Genomic DNA, 20,602 nt, shown 5'->3' on the forward strand with positions numbered 1-20,602 from the left:
TATTTTGCAGTAATCTGTTCCCCGATCCTGAGGAAGTAACTTGAAACGCGTCGATGGGGATTCAGACAGAACTATTCTAAAGATAATTTGTTATTAGTTATTTATCATTAAGCAATGACACTTTATTATATATATATAAAAAGAGATCCTGATGCAAATATTCATCGTCAGTTGGTTCCTATGAGGATGGCTACCACACTTAGTAATTAAGTATTTCATTTGCTTGGTGTGGCTCTCTGAGGACCATGTTGTTAATTAGCACTGGATTTAACAAAAAGTAGTAACTAAAGTTTGCATTTGGTTAGCCATTCCTTGTGCTGTTTACAATTATTTTCAGTTGGGTCCTTCTTCTACCTTCTGAAGTATTCGTTTTTAACTGTAATAGCTTCCTGCATCTCACTCGTTAACCATGCTGGTTGCCATTTCCTCCTTTTTTAATACATGAAATATATCTACTCTGGGCTTCCAGAATGGTATTTTTGAATAACATCCATGCCTGATATAAATTTTTGACCTTTGCAGCTGTTCCTCTTAAGTTTCTTTTTTACCATTCTTCTCATGTTATCAGTCTCCTTTTTTAAAATTAAATGCTGTTGTATTGGATTTCCTGTGTGAACTTATTCCAGGGCTGATATCAAATCTGATCATGTTATGATCACTCTTATCAAATGGTCCCAGCACCATTACCTCCTGCACCAATTCATGTGCTCCACTAAGAACCATATAAGTGAGAGTGTTGTTCATCTTAATGAGGAGGGGAAAACATCTTCCCTCCAACCCAGCCCACTGATTAACTGCTCCCCTTAACTGTATCCATGACATCCTGTTTGTCTGTCTTGCCTGTTTAGATTGTAAGCCCTATAGAGCAGGGACTGTTTTCTTACTCTTTGTGACTCTGTGCAGCGCTGCGTGCGTCTGGTAGCGCTATAGAAATAATAGTAGTAATGTAAAAATTATCAAGTTAAATCCTGTCAGCAATATTTTTGGGTTTAATGTGTATTGTTCCAAGACTCCATCATATTTAATTGCTTAAGGGGTCCTTTTAATAAACTTTGGTAAAAGGTGGCCTTAACAAGTCCTTACTGAAGCCAGAAAATAGCTATTTTTTCATTTTCCGAATTAAAGGCCATTCACTAATGTTCCCATTAGTGAAAGTCTATTACCAAAATCTAGGGCTCCTTTTACTAAGGAGCGCTAGCGTTTTTAGCGTGCGCTACATTGCCGCATGCGCTAACCCTGCGCTACGTGCCAAAAACTAACGCCAGCTCAATGGAGGCATTAGCGTCTAGCGTGCGCGGCATTGCAGTGCGCGTTAAGCGCGCGCAAAAACCGCTAGCGCAGCTTAGTAAAAGGAGTCCCTAGTGTTGCTAAAATAGTCTGTAGTATCTGAAGATTGGAGAGTAGTCAGTGTATTTTTTAAAAGGTTTTCAGAAGTGATCTGGAAAATTACAACCAGAATGCCTGACTTCAGTGCTGGGCATAATAGTCAAAATTATTATAAAGAATAAAATTTGGGAACATGTAGACCAGTGGTTCCCAAACCTGTCCTGGGGGACCCCCAACCAGTCAGGTTTTCAAGATATCCCTAATGAATATGCATGAGAGAGATTTGCATATAATGGAAGTGACAGGTATGCAAATCTCTCTCATGCATATTCATTAGGGATATCTTGAAAACCTGACTGGCTGGGGGTCCCCCAGGACAGGTTTGGGAACCACTGATGTAGACAAACATTGCACGGAGACCACATGGAATCAGCCATGGGAATTCTTGCGTCCCAATTTGCTTCATTTCATTTAAGGTGTAAATAAACAGGTAAATAAAGGTGAGCTGGTTGATGTAATGTATCTAGATTTTCAGAACATTTTGACAAAGTTCCTCATGGAATACTCCTGAGAAAATAAAAAAGTCATGAGAGGAAGCAATGTTCTGTTATGGATTAGATTACTGAACAGAAAAAAACAAAACCAAAGCAGGTAGAGTTAAATGTCTATTTTTTTCTACTGGAGGAGAGTGAATAATGGAGTGCTGCAGGGTTGTGTACTGGGACCAGTGCTATTTAACTTATTTATATATGATCTGGTAATTGGAATTACAAGTGAGGGTGATTAAATTTGCAGATGACCCAAACTATTCAAAGTAGTCAGAACACATGCGGACTGTGAAAAATTGAAGAAAGACTTTAGGAAATTGGAAGGCTGTGCAGATGAAATTTAATGTGGACAAATGCAAAGTGATGCACATTGGGAAGAATACTCCAAATCATAGTTACCAGATGCTAGGGTCCACCTTAGGAGTCAGCATTCAAGAAAAAGATTTGGGTGTCATGCTGAAATCTTCTGCCCAGTGTGCAGTTGTGGCAAAAGAGCAAACTGGATGCTAGGAATTATTAGGAAAGGGATGATAAATAAGACTGAGATTATTATAATGCCTTTGTATCACTCTATGGTGTGACTTCTCCTTGAGTATTACTCATATGTTCAGTTCTGGTCACTGTATCTAAAAAAATTAAATAGATAGCGAAATTAGAAAAGGTTCAAAGAAGAACAACCAGAATAATAAATGGGATGTAATTCCTCTCATGTGAAGACTAGAGAGGCTAGGTCTCTTCAGCTTGGAAAAGAGACAGCTGAAGGGGGATATAATTGAGGTCTACAAAATCCTACATGGTATAGAATGTGCAAAAGTGAATTGATTTTTCACTCTTTCAAAAAATACAAGACCAGGGGACACTCAATGAAATTACATGGAAATACTTTTAAAACAAAAAGGAGGAAATATATATATATATTTTTTTCACACAAAGAATAGATAAGTTCTGGAACTCATTGCCAGAGGATGTAGTAACAGCGGTTAGTGTAGCTGGGTTTAAAAACAAGATTTGGACAGATTCCTGGAGGAAAAGTCCATAGTTTGCTATTGAGACAGACATGGAGAAAGCAACTGCTTGCCCTGGGTTCAGTAGCATGGAATGTTGCTATTATCTGGGTTTCTGCCAGGTACTTGTGACCTGGATTGGTCATTGTTGGAAATGCAGGATACCCAAACAAAACTTGAGAAATTATATTCAATATCACGCGGGTGATATGTGAGATACAAAATGCAAAAACCACCTACTAGTAATTGTGACTCCGCTTTACAAAGTGTAAAAAGTGCTCAGAACCAAATGAATGGTGAAAAGATCACAAACGGAGTTACACCCCATAAGCTGTGCCTTTTGTGTTCAGTCACTGCACTTCAATCACTTAAGTGGTCAAACAACGATCCAAACTTAAAAAAAAAAAATTGTATCAATGCTTGTACTTATCTCAGTTAAGGTGTCCAATTCCTCTGGGTTCTGACGAGTTTCGCCAGATCGGCTTTCACAGAGAACCCACAAGGTGAGGTGGTGTCACACTTACTAGTGGGTGTTTTTTGCATTTTGCATTGTTGGAAATGGTCTGATCCAGTATACCTATTCTTATGTTCTTATGGGACGACATCCATCGGGAGGAAAAGCTAAAGCAGCTAGAGTTCTTCGGCTTAGAGAAGAGATGACTGAGGGGAGATATGAAAGAGGTTTGTGAAATACTGAGTGGAGTGGAACTGGTAGATGTGAATCACTTTACTCTTTTCAAAAATGCTAAGACTAGATTCCATGTGCCTGTCCCACATTTTCTTGAATTTAGACACAGTCTATCCCCCTCTTCTACGAAACCACGCTAGCAGTTTTTAGCACAGAGAGCCGCGCTGCTCCCGATGCTCATTGAGTTCCTATGAGCGTCGGGAGCAGCGCAGTCCATTCAGCGTGGCTCCTTGCGCTAAAAAACGCTAGTGCGGTTTCGTAGAAGAGGGGGTATGTCTCCACCACCTCTACCAGGAGAATATTCCATCTATCACCGTTTTTACCACCCTATATTACTCCTGAGCCTATCACCTCTTAAATTCATCCTGTTCCCTCTCATTCCAGTGTTTTCCTTCATTTGAAAAAGACTCACTTCTTGTACATTAATGCCACTGATATATTTAAATGTCTCTATCATATCCCCTGTCTTCCATCTTTCTTTCAGAGTATACATATTGAGATCTTTAAGTCTGTCCCCTTACGCTTTATGAGAAAATAGTAAGGCAGACATCTACCAGGGAATCCAATGTGGAGCACAAAACAACAGGTAGACCAAATAAGGATGAATAAGTTTATTGAAAATGTTCCCACAAATAACACCTAACACATTTTGCCTGTGTGGCTTCTTCAGGGGCATATTAGTAACTGAAGTTAAAAACTGCTTTTGCCACCAAAAGTGACTAAAGCACGTGTCCAGTGTACGCTTTGAGCAAACAAAACTGGAAACACAATGTTCTCGGATCTTTGGATATAACTTATTCAAAAATGTTCTTGTTAAAAGCAGTAATGATGATACAGACTAAATCCACATATATCATAAAAGGACCCGACACGGCCGTGTTTCGGCTAAACACGCGTTCCTCAGGGATCCAAGATATAATAAACCAACTGGCAATTGTGGAAAAAAGCCTTGGAATCCAAAGACAATTTGGATTTGCAAAATGTAAAACCAATTAGATTGCTGCAGTGCTGTGGTTTTACATTTTGCAAATCCAAATTGTCTTTGGATTCCAAGGCTTTTTTCCACAGAACATTCCAAGGCTTTTTTTCTGAGAACATTGTGTTTCCACAGTGCAGCCCCACTTTAAAACCACGGGCTCGCACTGCGGAGAAGGGCAGCAGAGAGCAGGAGAGTTGGGGCAGAAAGAGCAGGGCACAGCTGGAAGGGGCAGAGAGCAGTGCGGCAGAGATGGGCTGCAGGGCTGGGATTTCAGGCCGAGGACAGTCGGATAGGATGTTTGTGACTGGTCCCCAGCAGTCACTTCTTGTGTTGATCGGCCAGCCCAGTTGGTTTTCAAGATTTCTTTAGTGAATCTTGTCCCTGCCTACTTTGCATACCGTTCCCCTCATTTGCATGCACAGATCGGAATCGGATCGGCACAGAGGTAAGTGAATCAGGCTAGAGTAAAATCGGGTCGCAAAGGGGTCGCACGGTACACGATCGGTTTGCTTAGTGAATCTAGCCCTATGTATAAAACTGGGATAAAGACTATCCTTTTCTTAAACTACTTCAACTGAAATTATGAAGTTGACACAGAAAAAACTAGAACTTTTGGGGATGCATGCAAATAGATTATATTTAGTTGAAATGGCCAACCTCCTTAGGAGGTGTGTAAAAATAGTTTATAGAGTATTTAGCTGCAATAGTAAATCTAGGGCCTCTTTTACAAAGCCATTTAGCGCTGGCTGCTCCAGTAACGGCCCCGAAGCCCATAGAGATTTAAAGGACTTTGGACCTGTTGCCACGCAGCAGCCGCTAGAGCAGCTTTGTAAAAGAGGCCCCTAGTCTTACATGTGTATATACGTAGGACGATTGATTTGGTATAAACATGTGTATATAAGTAGGGTGATCAATGTGCCAATAACAAAAATAGGATGATGGATTATGGCATAATCATGCCGGTATCAATAACTGTGTATTGCAACACCTCCACAGAGCTCTCTGTGTATTATAACACCTCACAGAAGCTCTATGCAACTCTGTATGGTAACATCTCTACAGAAGCTCATGTAGATCGCTCTGAATTGTCTCCCCAGTCATTAGTAGCAGAATAGAAGCTCTCAATAAACCATAAACTGTCATAGAGATCCATCTTTCTGCATATATTAAACTAATACTGTTTTGATGCAGCTTATCATTTGATAATATAAGTATTTTATTAACCTTTTCCTATCATAATAAATTTTACGTTACGCTGGTTCCAATCGTAATTATTTTAGCAAAGTTTTGTATTATTCACCGTTATCATTTACGGCTATTGTAAACATAATGTAAATAAGTCATAAGTCTGTAAATTCAAATATTTTGTGTTCCTGGCTCTTTATTAGTCCATACAGACTGTTTATCCACTGTCTGTGTCATTTTTGGAATGTCCCGTCATCCGGGACACACGATAGGAAAAGGTTAATTTTCACCTGAAACCATTTCTTTTGATTAAGTTTGACAAATACAGGTTTTGATTCACAAAGTCTACTGAAGCTAGTGGTTGAAAGATAGTTAATGCACTGTTCCTCATATCTGGTGCTTTCATTTCAAAACTCTCATATCTTTCACATGTTATTAAAATCTGTTTAAAATTGCAAAGAAAACATTGACTGACTCCCTGTTCTCTCTCTAGAGCACATGTCTCAAAGTTGGTCCTCGAGGGCCGCAATCCAGTGGGGTTTTCAGGATTTCCCCAATGAATATGCATGAGATCTATTAGCATACAATGAAAGCAAAGCATGCAAATAGATCTCATGCATATTCATTGGGGAAATCCTGAAAACCCGACTGGATTGCGGCCCTCGAGGACCGACTTTGACACCCCTGCTCTAGAGTGTACTATTTCCTAAAAAAACAAGTCATTTGGAAATATAGAAGTAAAAACAACACAAAGTCCCTGTTGCATGTGATATCTAAGTAAGAATTTGGACATCCAAATCTGGATGTTCACAATTAATCTAGTATTTTACAAAAAGCTCTGATGAATGTGGAACTGTTTGTAAAATAAAACAAAAGAATGCCAACAAATACACATGCATTTGTTGGCAGATATGGTGGAGGCATCTACACCACAAATCTGCGCTTTTCACAGAAAGAGAAGTATTACTTGGGGCTTCACATATGTAAACGTGAGCAACTAACATGTAAGTGCCCACCTCACAAGACACACATGTTTATGTCGCTATATACTCGTACATTTTGGACTCGGTTCGATAAATGGCATTCAAATTTGGACATTAGAAAAAATGAGCACTGAGCGGTGTTCTATAAACAGCACTCCGAGTTGGGCGCTGTTTATCTAAAATGCTTAATATTGGGATTTGCACTCAATTATTTAAATGATGATTTACACCAATTGAAACCTGGTATAAATCCTCGTGCCTACATTATATGTGGATCCCCCCTCAAATTCTATAATAATGCACACAATTTTCAAAAAACATCCCTGACTTGCTCATGCACCTCCCAGGGTCACTCTCCCTTTTCAGTTGCATGTTAAAACATTATGCATGCATCATTATAGAAATACGCCTTGCAAGATGCATGCATAAATTCAAATTGTTGCCAAGTTATGCCAATAATTGATTATTAATGCCCACTCAATGGCGCTAACTGGCTTGTAACTCTAATTGTGCATACAACTTTGTGCATGCAACTTTGAGCTTTGCACATATTCACGGCAGCTATTCAGTAAACCAGATTAGTTAAGTCTGTTTCCAGGACAGAGGTGAGAAGCTAGGTTTTACAGCCATTTACATCATTGCGAGGCTTTTACCTTTACATCTAACCAATTTGAAATTTTGTGGCCTTGCTGATATACCATCTACCTTCTGGAATCAAGTTATTTAGTTTCTATGAGGCAGTAACTTTCTATTTCCAACCTGATTATCCTGTGACTTGCAGTGTCACAGGGTCAGGTTTTATTCATCTTATTTTTGCTTTCTCCTCTTCAGTTTGCTGGATGATATCCAGCCACCACTAACAGCTTCCGCTTGTATCTACACATGCTGACCACAAAATTATTCTACAAAATACCTGACAAGTCAATAAACAAAAGGAAACATAAAGAGTTCTTACAGACACTCCTAATTATTACTTACATTTACAAGATCAACCTTTGGAAGGATAGGCAGCCAGAAAGTTGTTGTCGAGTGCCATTCCTATATTATTCATTAAAATTGTTGTTTTCTTCAGAGGTTTCCCCCATTTTGTCATCTCAAGAGCAATGCTATGTTGGCCTCTCTTCCTATCCCCTCCCCAATGGCAAACACCTCCTTGCCCACAATCCCTCACCCCACCCAAAGAAAAGATAAGACCTTATATTCCCTTACCCTTCCCAAGGCCTTGGGGCCTACATTAATAACCCTGATGGTTTAGGGTGGTCTGTTGAGGCAGAAGTGATGCATATTCACTCATGCCTGTGGTCATGCTGAATCTAATATGACAGCTTCAACCTCTAGTGGTACCAGAAAGCACAGTTACTTACCGTAACAGGTGTTATCCAGGGACAACAGGCAGATATTCTTGACTGATGGGTGACGGCACCTACGGAGCCCCGGTACGGACAATTTTAGAGTGATTGCACTCTAAGAACTTGGAAAGTTCTAGTAGGCCGCACCACGCACGCGCGAGTGCCTTCCCGCCCGACAGAGGCGCGCGGTCCCCAGTTAGGATAAGCCAGCTAAGAAGCCAACCCGGGGAGGAGGGTGGGACGCAAGAATATCTGCCTGCTGTCCCTGGATAACACCTGTTACGGTAAGTAACTGTGCTTTATCCCAGGACAAGCAGGCAGCATATTCTTGACTAATGGGTGACCTCCAAGCTAACAAAAAGAGGGATGGAGGGAAGGTTGGCCATTAGGAAAACAAATTTTGCAAAACAGATTGGCCGAAGTGTCCATCCCGTCTGGAGAAAGCATCCAGACAATAGTGAGATGTAAAAGTATGAACTGAGGACCAAGTAGCAGCTTTGCAGATTTCCTCAATAGGAGTGTAACGGAGGAAAGCTACAGAGGCTGCCATAGCTCAAACTCTATGGGCCGTGACAGAACCTTCCAGTGTCAGTCCGGTCTGAGCATAACAGAATGAAATGCATGCTGCCAGCCAATTAGACAATGTACGTTTAGAAACAGGACGTCCCAATTTATTCGGATCAAAGGACAGAAAGAGTTGGGGAGCTGATCTGTGGGGCTTAGTACGCTCTAAATAGTAAGCTAGAGCCCTCTTACAGTCCAAAGTATGTAGAGCCTGTTCTCCAGAATGAGAGTGAGGTTTCGGAAAGAAGACAGGCAGAACAATGGATTGGTTGAGATGGAAATCAGAGACAACCTTAGGGAGAAACTTTGGATGTGTACGCAGAACCACCTTGTCATGATGAAAGACTGTAAACGGTGGCAGAGGTAAGAGCAATAAGAAAAAGTACCTTCCAAGTAAGAAACTTGAAAGGAGCGGTAGCCAAAGGTTCAAATGGAGGCTTCATTAAAGCGGAAAGAACCACATTGAGATCCCAGACCACAGGAGGGGCTTTGAGAGGTGGTTTTATATTGAAAAGACCCCGCATGAATCTGGACACCAAGGGATGAGCCGAGAGAATTTTTCCATGGACTGGCTCATGAAAAGCAGCAATAGCACTGAGGAGGACTCTGATGGAAGTAGACTTGAGGCCAGAGTCAGACAAAGAAAGAAGATAATCTAACAAGGTCTCCACTGCAAGGGAAGTGGGATCATGATGATGAAGAAGACACCAGGAAGAAAACCGTGTCCACTTCTGATGGTAACATTGCAGAGTGGCCGGCTTCCTGGATGCATCCAGAATGGAACGAACGGGCTGAGACAAAAGAGTATCATGAGAAGTCAGCCCGAGAGAAACCATGAGAAGTCAGCCCGAGAGAAAGCATCTTGCATTTCTCCTTGACCAAGCATTTGTTGAGATCGCGAAGATCTAGGATGGGTCTGAGATCCCCTGTTTTTTTGGGGACCAGAAAATAACGGGAGTAGAATCCCTGCCCCTTCTGATTTAGAGGAACTTCCTCTATGGCGTTCAGGAGAAGGAGGGATTGAAACTCCTGAAGAAGGAGAGAAGACTGAGAGGTGTTCAAAGCAGACTCTCTTGGCAGACTTTGAGCAGGACGTGTCTGAAAGTTGAGAGAGTAGCCGTGGCGGATGATGTTGAGGACCCACTGATCCGATGTGATGTTCTCCCAACGGCTGATGTAACACGAAAGACGTCCTCCTATGGGTCGAGGGAGAAGAGCAGATGGTGGAATACTGGCTATGCTTTGGAGAACCACGTCAAAAGGGTTGAGTAGACTTTTGTGGTGGAGGAGGTTTCACCTGTTGCTGCTGGGCTGGCCTAGGTGGTTGTCGCTGTTGCTGGCGCTGACGTCTAGGCTGTTGAGTAGCCGGTGGCAAGGGACGGGCAGCATAGCAGCGCTGGTAGGCGGATTGTTAGCGAAAAGGCCGAGCAGGTGGAGTCTTTTTCTTAGTCTTCAGGAGAGTGTCCCACCGAGTCTCATGGGCAGACAGCTTTTGTGTAGTGGAATCCATGGACTCTCCGAAGAGCTCATCACCTAAGCAGGGAGCATTCGCTAGGCGGTCTTGATGATTTACATCGAGCTCTGAGACTCTGAGCCATGCCAACCGACGCATGGCAACAGACATAGCCGTGGCCCTAGAAGTCAATTCAAAAGTGTCATAAATTGACCGAACTAGGAACTTACGCAACTGGAGAAGAGAGGAAGAGCAAGCATGAAAAGCAGATTTCTTGCGGTCAGGGAGGTACTTTTCAAAAGCAGCCATGTGTTGAATGAGGTGTTTTAAATAAAATGAAAAATGGAAAGCATAGTTTCCTGACCTATTGGCTAACATGGCATTTTGATATAAACGTTTGCCAAATTTGTCCATTGACTTTCCTTCTCTGCCAGGAGGGACTGAGGCATACACAATAGCTCCCGCTGATTTCTTTAGTGTGGATTCCACCAAAAGAGACTCATGCGGGAGCTGAGGTTTGTCAAAACCAGGAATGGGTATAACCCTGTATAAAGAGTCCAGTTTACGAGGAGCTCCTGGTACAGTCAGGGGAGTCTCAAGATTTTTATAAAATGTCTCTCGTAAGATGTCATGGAGAGGAAGTTTGAGAAATTCCCTTGGAGGCTGGTCAAAGTCCAGAGCATCAAGGAATGCCTTGGATTTCTTAGACTCAGCCTTCAAGGGAATAGAAAGAGATTCACACATCTCTTTTAAGAAAGAGGTAAAGGATGTGGAATCTTGTTTAGAAGAGGGATCTACAATAAGGTGATCCTCTTCGTCAGAGGAACACTCGCCCTCAGACAGAAAAAGGTCTTCAGAGTCACCCCACAAATCAGGATCCCTAATATGAGAGCCACGGTCTCGAGATTCCGGAGTGGAGGGTTCCTGGTGTCGGGTTTTGCGCGCCGACTTACCCGACCTCATAGATACGGTACCGGGAGATGTGACATGTTGCATCGGCATCGAAGTCTGCACCACCTGGTGCTGAGCTCTCGGTTCCGGAGCTAAAATTGGCATCGAAGTCGATGAAGCAGTGTGGACCGGTACCGACAAAGTGGATGCCGATAAAAGAGGGCGCTCCACTGTCGGTACCGGTGGCTCAGACCGGACCGGGACTGGAAGGTTCGGTGTCAAAAGTGCAGGAAGGAGTTGTTATAACTGCTCCTTAAGTTGCACTTGCAGGACAGCAGCAATCCGCTCGTCCAGCGAAGGCACCGGTACCGCCTTTTTCTTCTGCGGTACCTGTGGTGCCGCTCTACGCTCCGAGGATGAGGAACCCGATGTTGAGGGGCTCACCTCGATAGGAGCGGAGCGCTTCCGTGGGCGCCTCGAGGTTGGCCGGACTGGACTCGCTGCTACTGAGACCGGAGGACGCTCCAACGGGGAAGGCTTCTTAGCCGGCTTACCTGCAGGGTGCAACGCCGGCGCGGTATCGTGCGGTGTCGATGAAGTAGGTGCCGACTGAGATGGGGCCGATGTCGGTGCCGGTGCTGTGGAATCAGACATCTCGGCGCCAAATAATAACCGCTGTTAGATTTGGCGGTTTTTAAGAGTTCTCTTTTTTAAAGTCGCACAGCGGGTGCAGGTAGACGCTCGATGGTCAGGACCAAGACACTGCAGACACCAGTTGTGCGGGTATGTGAGTGAAATTGGTCGAGCGCACCGCTGGCGCTTCTTAAACCCGGGTTGAGGGGGCATGAAGGTAAAAACGGCTTCTGCCAAATCGAAGGCTGAGGCCTCGATGGTGGCAATAGGCCCCGCCAGGGCGAAACCGAAAAGAAAACACAATTAGTTTTTTTTTTTTTTAAACAAAGAAAAGAAAAGAAAAAGAAGGAAACAATATTTCCGACGAAGTTTACGCGAGCGGGAAGGCGAAAAGAACAAAAGTTTTCAACAGCTGTTGAAATATGCGTCTTCTTAGCTCCGCGGAAACTAAGAAACTGGGGACCGCGCGCCTCTGTCGGGCGGGAAGGCACTCGCGCGTGCGCGGTGCGGCCTACTAGAACTTTCCAAGTTCTTAGAGTGCAATCACTCTAAAATTGTCCGTACCGGGGCTCCGTCGGTGCCGTCACCCATCAGTCAAGAATATGCTGCCTGCTTGTCCTGGGATAAGACTATGATAAGAGGTCATAGTTGCCATACTGGATTTGGCACAGCCATGGGTAGAAACAAATACGTATTGCTTCTGCCCAATAGATCCTCCCTAAACCACCAGTAAAATTCAGGTAGACTCAGGGGTTTGGCTGCTTTTGGAAGGGGTATCGTGGATCATGGGGGAAAAGGGCTTGGGCATTTTTAGAGGAGGGCTTACATTGGAGGTTATCTAGATTGGGGTTTAATCAGGGAGATTAAACCATGATCTCAGCCATGAGTGATGCAGCCAATGTCATTATTCAGTTTGCCCAGTGTCTATCTGACTGTGTGGTGGGCTGGATACTGGACTTAGCCACACCAAGGGGTCAATATTTAACAGTGGCAAGTAGCTTGTTGTTGGCAAATGAAAAAAAAAAAAAAACCCAAAAACATGATATGCTTTTTTTCTGCTTGTTCTATTTCCCAATGGCTGAAAATTATGGTGGTGGTGGTGGGGGGGGGGGGGGGGGTTGACATTTCTTTTGTCGTAAACAACCATCCAACCCTAAAATTAAATAACCAGTGATAGACATCATGAAGGTTTTTATTTTATTTGAATATTAGGTGGGAGGGTGGGGAAAATATAATTGTACATTAATGTCTGAAAATTTTATTATGCTTTTCTTGTAATATTATATGTATATGAATTACTTGTTGCACATTGTAGTTTGAAAATTCAATAAAGATATACAAAAAAAATAAAAAAAGAAAGGGGAAAGAGAATGGGGGACTTGTATACCACCTTTTCGAGGGCATTTCAAAGCTTACATTCAAAGCAGTGGACACTGGAGGATTAAATGACTTGCCCAGTCACAAGGACAACACCAGGATTTGATCTCACCTCTGGGTGCAGGGACAGCAGCTCAAACAGTAAGCTACAGCCCTTTCCCATTCAGTTGATTTGTATCTACATAGACTATCTGCAGCATATCTTAAGATCATGATAAAGCAGATTATTACATTTTTACTTGACAAGCTTATCAATTTTAATGTGCCACTTACCAGTCCTCTTCCTATATGTTTTTTCAAGAATAGTGAATCGATTGTCATCTAGCGAAAGGACTCAGAAGTCGTCTTCACAGCTAGCAATTATAATCAGTCTCTTACTCTATGAAACTATACAAACATCCAAATTCCCAGAGTTTGGCATTAGATAGTGTATTTCAAAATGTCACAGTTTCTGATACTACATGCCAAAAAAATCAAGAAAAATGATACATCTTGGAAATGATACTCATTCTGCATGTCCAGTGAAGAACCGAGAAACTTTTTGATCTGTAAAATAAAATCATTAAAGAAAATGTCAATCCACATTTTATCATTCTTTATCAAGTTCTGAAAAAATATACAAATATATATAAGTACGAGGGAGGTGCCAAAGAGTTCTCGGTCCAATGAACCAATTTCCTAAATTCTGAGCGTTATTTTGCCACTGTAGCTAAAAAGAGCGTTATCTTATTTTGTTAAATGCCAATTTGCACAAACAAAATTCTATGTTTTGACATTGTTTCAGATAATTGATTGAACCATATCTATGTCATTCTCTTCTTGGTTGGACTGAGAACTTTCAGCACCCCCTTGTATATATAAAGATAAAGGTGGTAATTATTTTTAATATATTTAAGTAACATATTTAAGTAAATATATTTAAGCATATAGAGGAAATCTACAGTATATGGAACCTATTTGTAAAGGAAAGCAGGCTCCTGTGTTTCTTTATAGAATATTAATATAACAAATTAAATACACACCAATTATTTTGGAGTGACCTCTTCTGCAGTTGACAGTGTAAAAACCCTATTCTATAGCATTGTACTTAATTTCTAGGAATGTCCCCAACCCGCCCATGACCTTCCCATGGCCAAGCTTCTATTTGAGTTGCACAGGGAAGAAGATATGTGCATAAATCCAAATGAGTGTCAATTAACTACAATTAATGATTGCTAATGGATCATTAACTATTTAGTTTGTGTACATATCTATGATCTGTGCCCATATTTGGGTGCCAAAATTTAAGTGACCTATGTAGAATTTGCAATGATTATATCCTAACAAGGATAAAACAAACAGAACTACTTCTAATTAACAAAAGGGGTGGAAATAGCCCAAGATACCAACTATCTCTGAGCAGTAATATCATAAAATCATCCACAGAAGAGGTGAGGAACCTACGAGTATGGCTGAACCTGAAGCTATCCCAAAACAAAACGGGGATAAACCAAACACTGTAAACCCAAGAGTATAATACTATAAATAGATCAAGTGAATACACACTGGGCATATATCAAAATATTCACATTTACTAAATCACACTTATATTATGCTCAGAGAACCGTTACAAGGTAAAAACACCCTGTCAGTAAACTAGAAAGCCCACCTTTAAAAAAAGCTCAAATTCTCAATCAATGCACAGCAGTGAGTATATAAAGTGCTTTCTATCAAATTACTTAATATATTTAAATGGAAAGACAAAAAGTCAATTTACCACATCAAAAACTAAAAAATAATTCCAAACTTAGCTGCATGTAAACGTGTGAATAAGTATAAATGGGTCTCAGGTCCTGACGCGTTTCGCAATCAGCTGCTTCAGAAGACCCTGATTAATGCAGGCAAAATAGCTCACATTTCTTTCTGTTTCTGTTCTCCCACTTCTCTTTCTGCTCAAGACGCCCTGAAGCTAGACATGATGTTACAGATCAAACGCATCATGAAAAATGCTTATGGCAAACTCTATTGGGTTAGAGGATTTAAACCTTAACTACCCATCAAGTGAGGCCCAACATTTCTGGTGCCTATCTTTGCCAGAGGCATGATTCTCTAAATGGCACCATCATGTCACTGAGATACAGTCACTGACAATCCTGCCAATTACAGAATTTGGCCGAAGGCTTTTCTAGTGCTGTACAATTAGGTAAAGCAGGTGTTTAGGTGTTCCTGTAGGGCTCACAACACAAAATAAAAGTCCCTTTATGTGAAGTCTAAATTGCCCCTGCACTCTGCTGAGATGTCTCATGGCCAGTTCATTAGGAATGGTGCCACACAGCCATACTTATGGCTTCCTTTAGTATATTTTTCTCTAGGATGTGGTTTTTTTGTTTGTTTGTTTTTTAATATAATGATACTTAAGGAAATATGTACTGAGCAGGAATAATCTGGGAATTACAGGTTTTGGAAACAAAAATAACAATTTTCAAACTGGAAAAACATCTATGCTCAGGATGAAAATTTTACAGTTGGGCTTGAATGCCATATTGAAAATGCCCATCCACCTCACCCAAGAGATCTGAGGTATATATATATATATATATTTTTTTTTTTTTTTTTTTTGGGGGGGGGAGGGGAACAGGACATGATAAAGTCTCATTTCTTGTTGCCTCATCAGCTCCCTCATGTTTGAAATGGCTGCCACTGACCACTAGTGGTAACCTGGTGGTATTACCTCAAAAGTTCAGTCTGTCTGCACCCTCAGCAGAGGAAAAATCATGAATAACCCTGGGGGGAAAGCTGGCACCGTACCAACAGCCACAGTATAAAAAGGAAGCACAGCTAGCTATACTGTGAAAGTGTAGCAGCTATAGAAACCTTGATAGTATTATAGGCAACAGCAATGAGAAGCTGTATGAACGCAGCAGGCTTGCTGACAACAGGATCATTCTGCATGAAGAGAACAAGTCAAAACAATTGCTACAGAAGCACAGGATACTAAAGGCTGTTGGTATGAGTTATATCCTAACACTATAAGCACTCATTGGATTTATATATATATATTTTTAGAGAAACATCAGAATCACTCATCCTTAAATGCAAGAGTAACAGAGTTTGTCTCACAAACCGGGATCAAGCATAGAGTCCTAACTACATAAAAGAAGTGGTTCTCTAAGTACAGTAATAATTCAGCACAGTGCATTTGGTGGGGAATCACGGGCCAGTTCATCTAAAATGTTCAGAAACTGTAAGTGCTAAAAAGCAGTTTGTTTCAAACACAGAATTATGCTCCTGTAAAAAGCATCTTTGCTGAAGGATTCTGTGTGCGTAATATCACATCATTTAGGATGTCCTCTTTCAAAAGAGCTTGGAATTAGTGATGTTGTTTTCAAAATGGAAATATGGTTTGACTTTTCAAAACGACCGTATCAAGATGCCAGGGCATACAAAGAGCCGCTGCCTGCTTTGTAAACATTCATTTGCAAGTTCACGGAATCAAAAAATATAAATTTTATAAAGCATAATTTCAGGTTGTCATTGTCCTGAAGTAAGCTAATGAATGTACATGACAACTTAATTGCATTGTTGATGATGGTTCCCCCAGTTGGAATATTGCATACCTCTAAATATAAGCATAGGTTTCTTTTTTTTTTTTCCTAAACTACATGTATAAACTTTTGCTGGAAAAAGGACTCTACAGATATGGGTTGTTTTTTTTCCCCATGTCAGTTTTGAAAGGGCAGATATGCATGTAGCTATCCTTTGGGAATTGGTGCAAAGTATGTAGGGGAAAGAATCTGAGTACTTTGAACCAGTGCGGCCGATTTAGAAAAATTCTTACTGCTAGAAAATAGAAATCTATCAGCAATGAGGGGATCTGGCATGCTGACTGGTTATATTTAATGATTAGACATTAACAATTGTTTAAAAAATATATATATATGTATATATATATTGTGGTACGCTGCCTATGCCTGCTAGGTGTGTTCCTAGTCCAGAGCCCTGTCTGAAGTCCAACCTTCTCCCCGATGTTGCCAATTCCTCTTGTTATGAATCTCCTGATGCCATTTCTCCTTTGCCCACTAGAGGGAGTCGGAGAGCACATGTGCAGAATGCCCATCCCCCTCTCAGGCCCAAGCTTGCTGATAAGAAATTCTTTCCACCTGAGGGTTGGGGGCGGGGCTGCAAACTAGTTACCCAGAGAGGAAAGCTCCTGGGGAATCAGTTAAAAGGAGGGGAGGCACAGGATAAGGAGGAGAGTTCAGGGCTGAGAGATTCTGATAGCGGTTCTCCACTTGAATGCATGGAACTGACGGAAGCGGGTGAAGTATCTTCTTTGAGGGAAAATGAAGAACCACAGGCCATGGAAATAGACCTGGATTCATCTGCTGCTCCAGTTAGTGGGAACCTACCAATGGAAGTTGGCTTCTGTGAAGACAAGCTGCATGTTGGTGAATTGTGAGTAACTGGGGACCTTTTCTGAATGAAAGACTTCCATAAGTATATTGTGCCCTGCAGGAGCTTCAGAAACCAAAAAGCTCCAGAAGATTTGAAAGACTTTTTGTTTGCTGAGAGTTTTTTTGTTGTTGTTTCTCTGTTATGAGAAAGGACTATTTCCAGCCTAGGTAGTGGGGTTCGCCTCACATATTTTTGTGGTGGGATAGTGGGCCTATTCGGCAGTATAATATCACGTGAAGCACACTACCTCCCCAGCTTTCCAGCAGCTGGGTAAGTCACAGCGGTGCTCTGACTAGTGCTGTGAGAGTCAATTTAAGACTGTTTGTATTTTGTTTTCTGGACTAAAAGATGAGCATGGGCTGAAGCCAGTTGCCTGAATTGAGAAGGACTGAAACTGTTGGACATTTATACTGTGGGACTGTTTGCTGTTTTTGTGGGGGGGTTTTTGTTTGTTTATTGCTTTGGGAGCTCATTGCTAAACCTAGAAATATCCTGACCAGGTTTTTGTTTCTCCCAATGAAAAATAAATTCTGTTTTTTTTATAAATCACTGCCCTGGACTGGTGTGACAGTGTTTTTTCTTACTCCATTATTTCCCTTGTGCAGCCCATCGCGGCTCACAAGAGCACAACTTTCATGTCCCAGCCGCTCAGGGCCCATTGTCCTGAGCCGGTTGGTGACAATATATATATATACACACACACACATAATATACCTTATTTTGAAAGTCAGTTGTAAAAGAACTGACAGCTAAATTGAACATTTTCTAGTTTCTAAAAATCCTTAAAAGATGTAAAATGTAATGAAATAAACTCCTAGTATTCGGGATTACTTCAACTGAGCTCTATAAAACACTGCCAATTCGATACTAAACCATGGTGGTTAGCATTTTTTTAAACACATAGTGATGTGACTACAAAAATCCAGATATTCAAAGCTAATATTTGCATAGTGGTCAGCACTGAATATACAAATTGTTTATTGTAAGCTTCTTTACCACTACTAATGACTGGGGAATCAATTCAGAGTGATTTACATGAGCTTCTGTAAAGGTGTTACAATACAGAGTTAGCGTTTTCTGAGATGGTTTTCAATACAGACACATTTATACCATAATCAATCATCCTATGTATATACACATATAATACTAGTATTGTGTACTATGTTCATACTAAATCCTACTTATTTGAACAAATAAGGGCAGATTCTATAAACGGTGTCCCAATTTTAGGCATCGGTAGATGTCCTACCACTGTCTAACCAGCCAATCAGGATGCACATTTTTAGAAAAAAACCTACCCGAGGCAGGTGGCCTATACTGTAGGCATTTTTGTGGGTCTAGAAAGACACTTAGGAACACCTAAGCTCGCCCAAGGCTGGGTGTGTACTTGGTTTTGCCCAGAAGTGGCCTTGGGTGAGTTTAAGCGGCCCTTGGCATCTCCACTAGAGCCGCAACAGTCATCTGAAATGTAGGCCTTTAAACAATTGGCCTACATTTCAAATAGAAGCACCATCCCCTACCCCTCCCCTCCCGACACTGTCCACAGCTGGAAGAATGTGCAATTCTTCCTGCTGCCACCCCCAACACCTTTGCCTCCGATACTGTCCATGATAGGAGGGTATGACCACTTCTTCCTGCCAGTAGCACCCCTTGAAACCCATGACCCCCTGATCTATGACACACACACACCCCCATGACTTGAACCCCCCACCCTGGCACCATCATGAACCTTAAGGAAAAGATCAAATTTTGGCATTACCACAAACCATGCCGTTGGAGATAATATATAGACTTTATGGGCTCCTTTTACTAAGGTACGCTAGCGTTTTTAGCGCATGCGGCAGATTAGCGCGCGCTAACCCTGTGCTATGTGGCTAGAACTAACGCCAGCTCAACGCTGGTGATAGCATCTAGCACGCACTATTCCGCGTGTTAACGCCCTAACGCAGCTTAGTAAAAGGAGCCCTAAATGTTATAGTTACAAGTAATTCAATACATACTAACCTCAAAATGGATTGTTATGTGTAAGTTATTTGAATGATACTTGAAGTTAATAGAGTTGCAACCAGTAATGGCTACATAATCTTGTTTTTGGCTTTGAGACTAGCTTCTATTTGTGGTGTCTAAAAAAGTCAGCACCACAAAAGCACTGAGAACTATTCTATAAAAGTTGCTCAAAGTTAGGTGCCATTTATAGAATAACTGTTAGCACTGGGAACTGCACCTAATTTTAGAAATGGTCATTTACACTAACTGAAATATGGTACAAATCCTTACACCTTAATTAGGTACAGATCTCCCCCTCCCTCTTATTCTGTAACTATATGCATAACTTGCAGGAATGCCCTGACCTGCTCATGACCCACTTCCTCTATCTGTGCCCCCCCCCCCCCTTTTGAACCCATACATACAATTTAGGTATGTAAATTTTAAATAAATTCAATTAGCACCAATAATTGCTTAAGATCCTAATTATTGGCATTAATTGGCTTGTTATTCCATTAAATGTATGCATGCAATTGGGCATCCCACCCAAATTTACACACATATTTTTTAGTGTTTTTTTTAAATAGAATTTGGGGGCAGTGTTTATGAATTGAGGATAACAGCCTTTCTGTGACCCTAACTTTATATGGATAGTTATGCAGTTAGTTGAGTGAATATCTATGCTCATTGTACAACTCCCAAAACCATGCTTACTTCGACAACAGACCGCCACAGCACTAGAAAGAACCAACATCAACTTTCATGGTGTCTGATGTAGAATGGTATAAAACTGCTTTGTCACTGGAAATTGGGTCCACCTAGCTGTGAATTGGGCTTTTGAGAGGCCTTTCTTAAGTATCCAAAAGCCTTACCTTGGGCCTCATTATCTGACATTGCCATGTTTACATTACATAGTCTCTAAATCTCCCTGCTACAGCTAGAAACCTTCATTCTCCCTTATCAGTTAGTAACTGAGGGAGAGATGCTTTATTTTTTTCCTGCAGAGCATCAATGCTGTGATGTAGAGCGTCAATGCGATGTAGAGCAGCGCTGAATCGATGTAGACCTAGAATCAGTACCATGTGGCCTCGAAGTGCTACGCTCAGGCTGGGCCAGTACTGAGGGAACCGATGTAAGCACCAGTGTCAAATGCAACCTAAATAGGTCACCGGGCTCCCTGTGGAAGAACTCCTTCAGTTGTT

At 41.5% G+C, this 20,602-nt stretch overlaps 1 protein-coding gene across 5 annotated transcripts in view; it reads right to left on the reverse strand.

Moving 5' to 3' along the window:
* Positions 1-20,602, reverse strand: part of CDH12 (cadherin 12) — a 799,528-nt gene that overhangs the window by 518,889 nt on the left and 260,037 nt on the right. For all 5 annotated transcript variants that reach the window (XM_033935287.1, XM_033935284.1, XM_033935288.1 and 2 more), the window contains one exon: positions 13,254-13,526. Coding sequence is in view for 1 of the 5 variants with exons in the window: in XM_033935288.1 (XP_033791179.1) it covers positions 13,254-13,301 (48 nt within the window). In the remaining 4 variants the exon portion in view is untranslated. The remainder of the gene's footprint in view (positions 1-13,253; positions 13,527-20,602) is intronic.

Source organism: Geotrypetes seraphini, chromosome 2, assembly GCF_902459505.1.
Source record: "Geotrypetes seraphini chromosome 2, aGeoSer1.1, whole genome shotgun sequence".
NCBI lineage: Eukaryota > Metazoa > Chordata > Amphibia > Gymnophiona > Dermophiidae > Geotrypetes > Geotrypetes seraphini.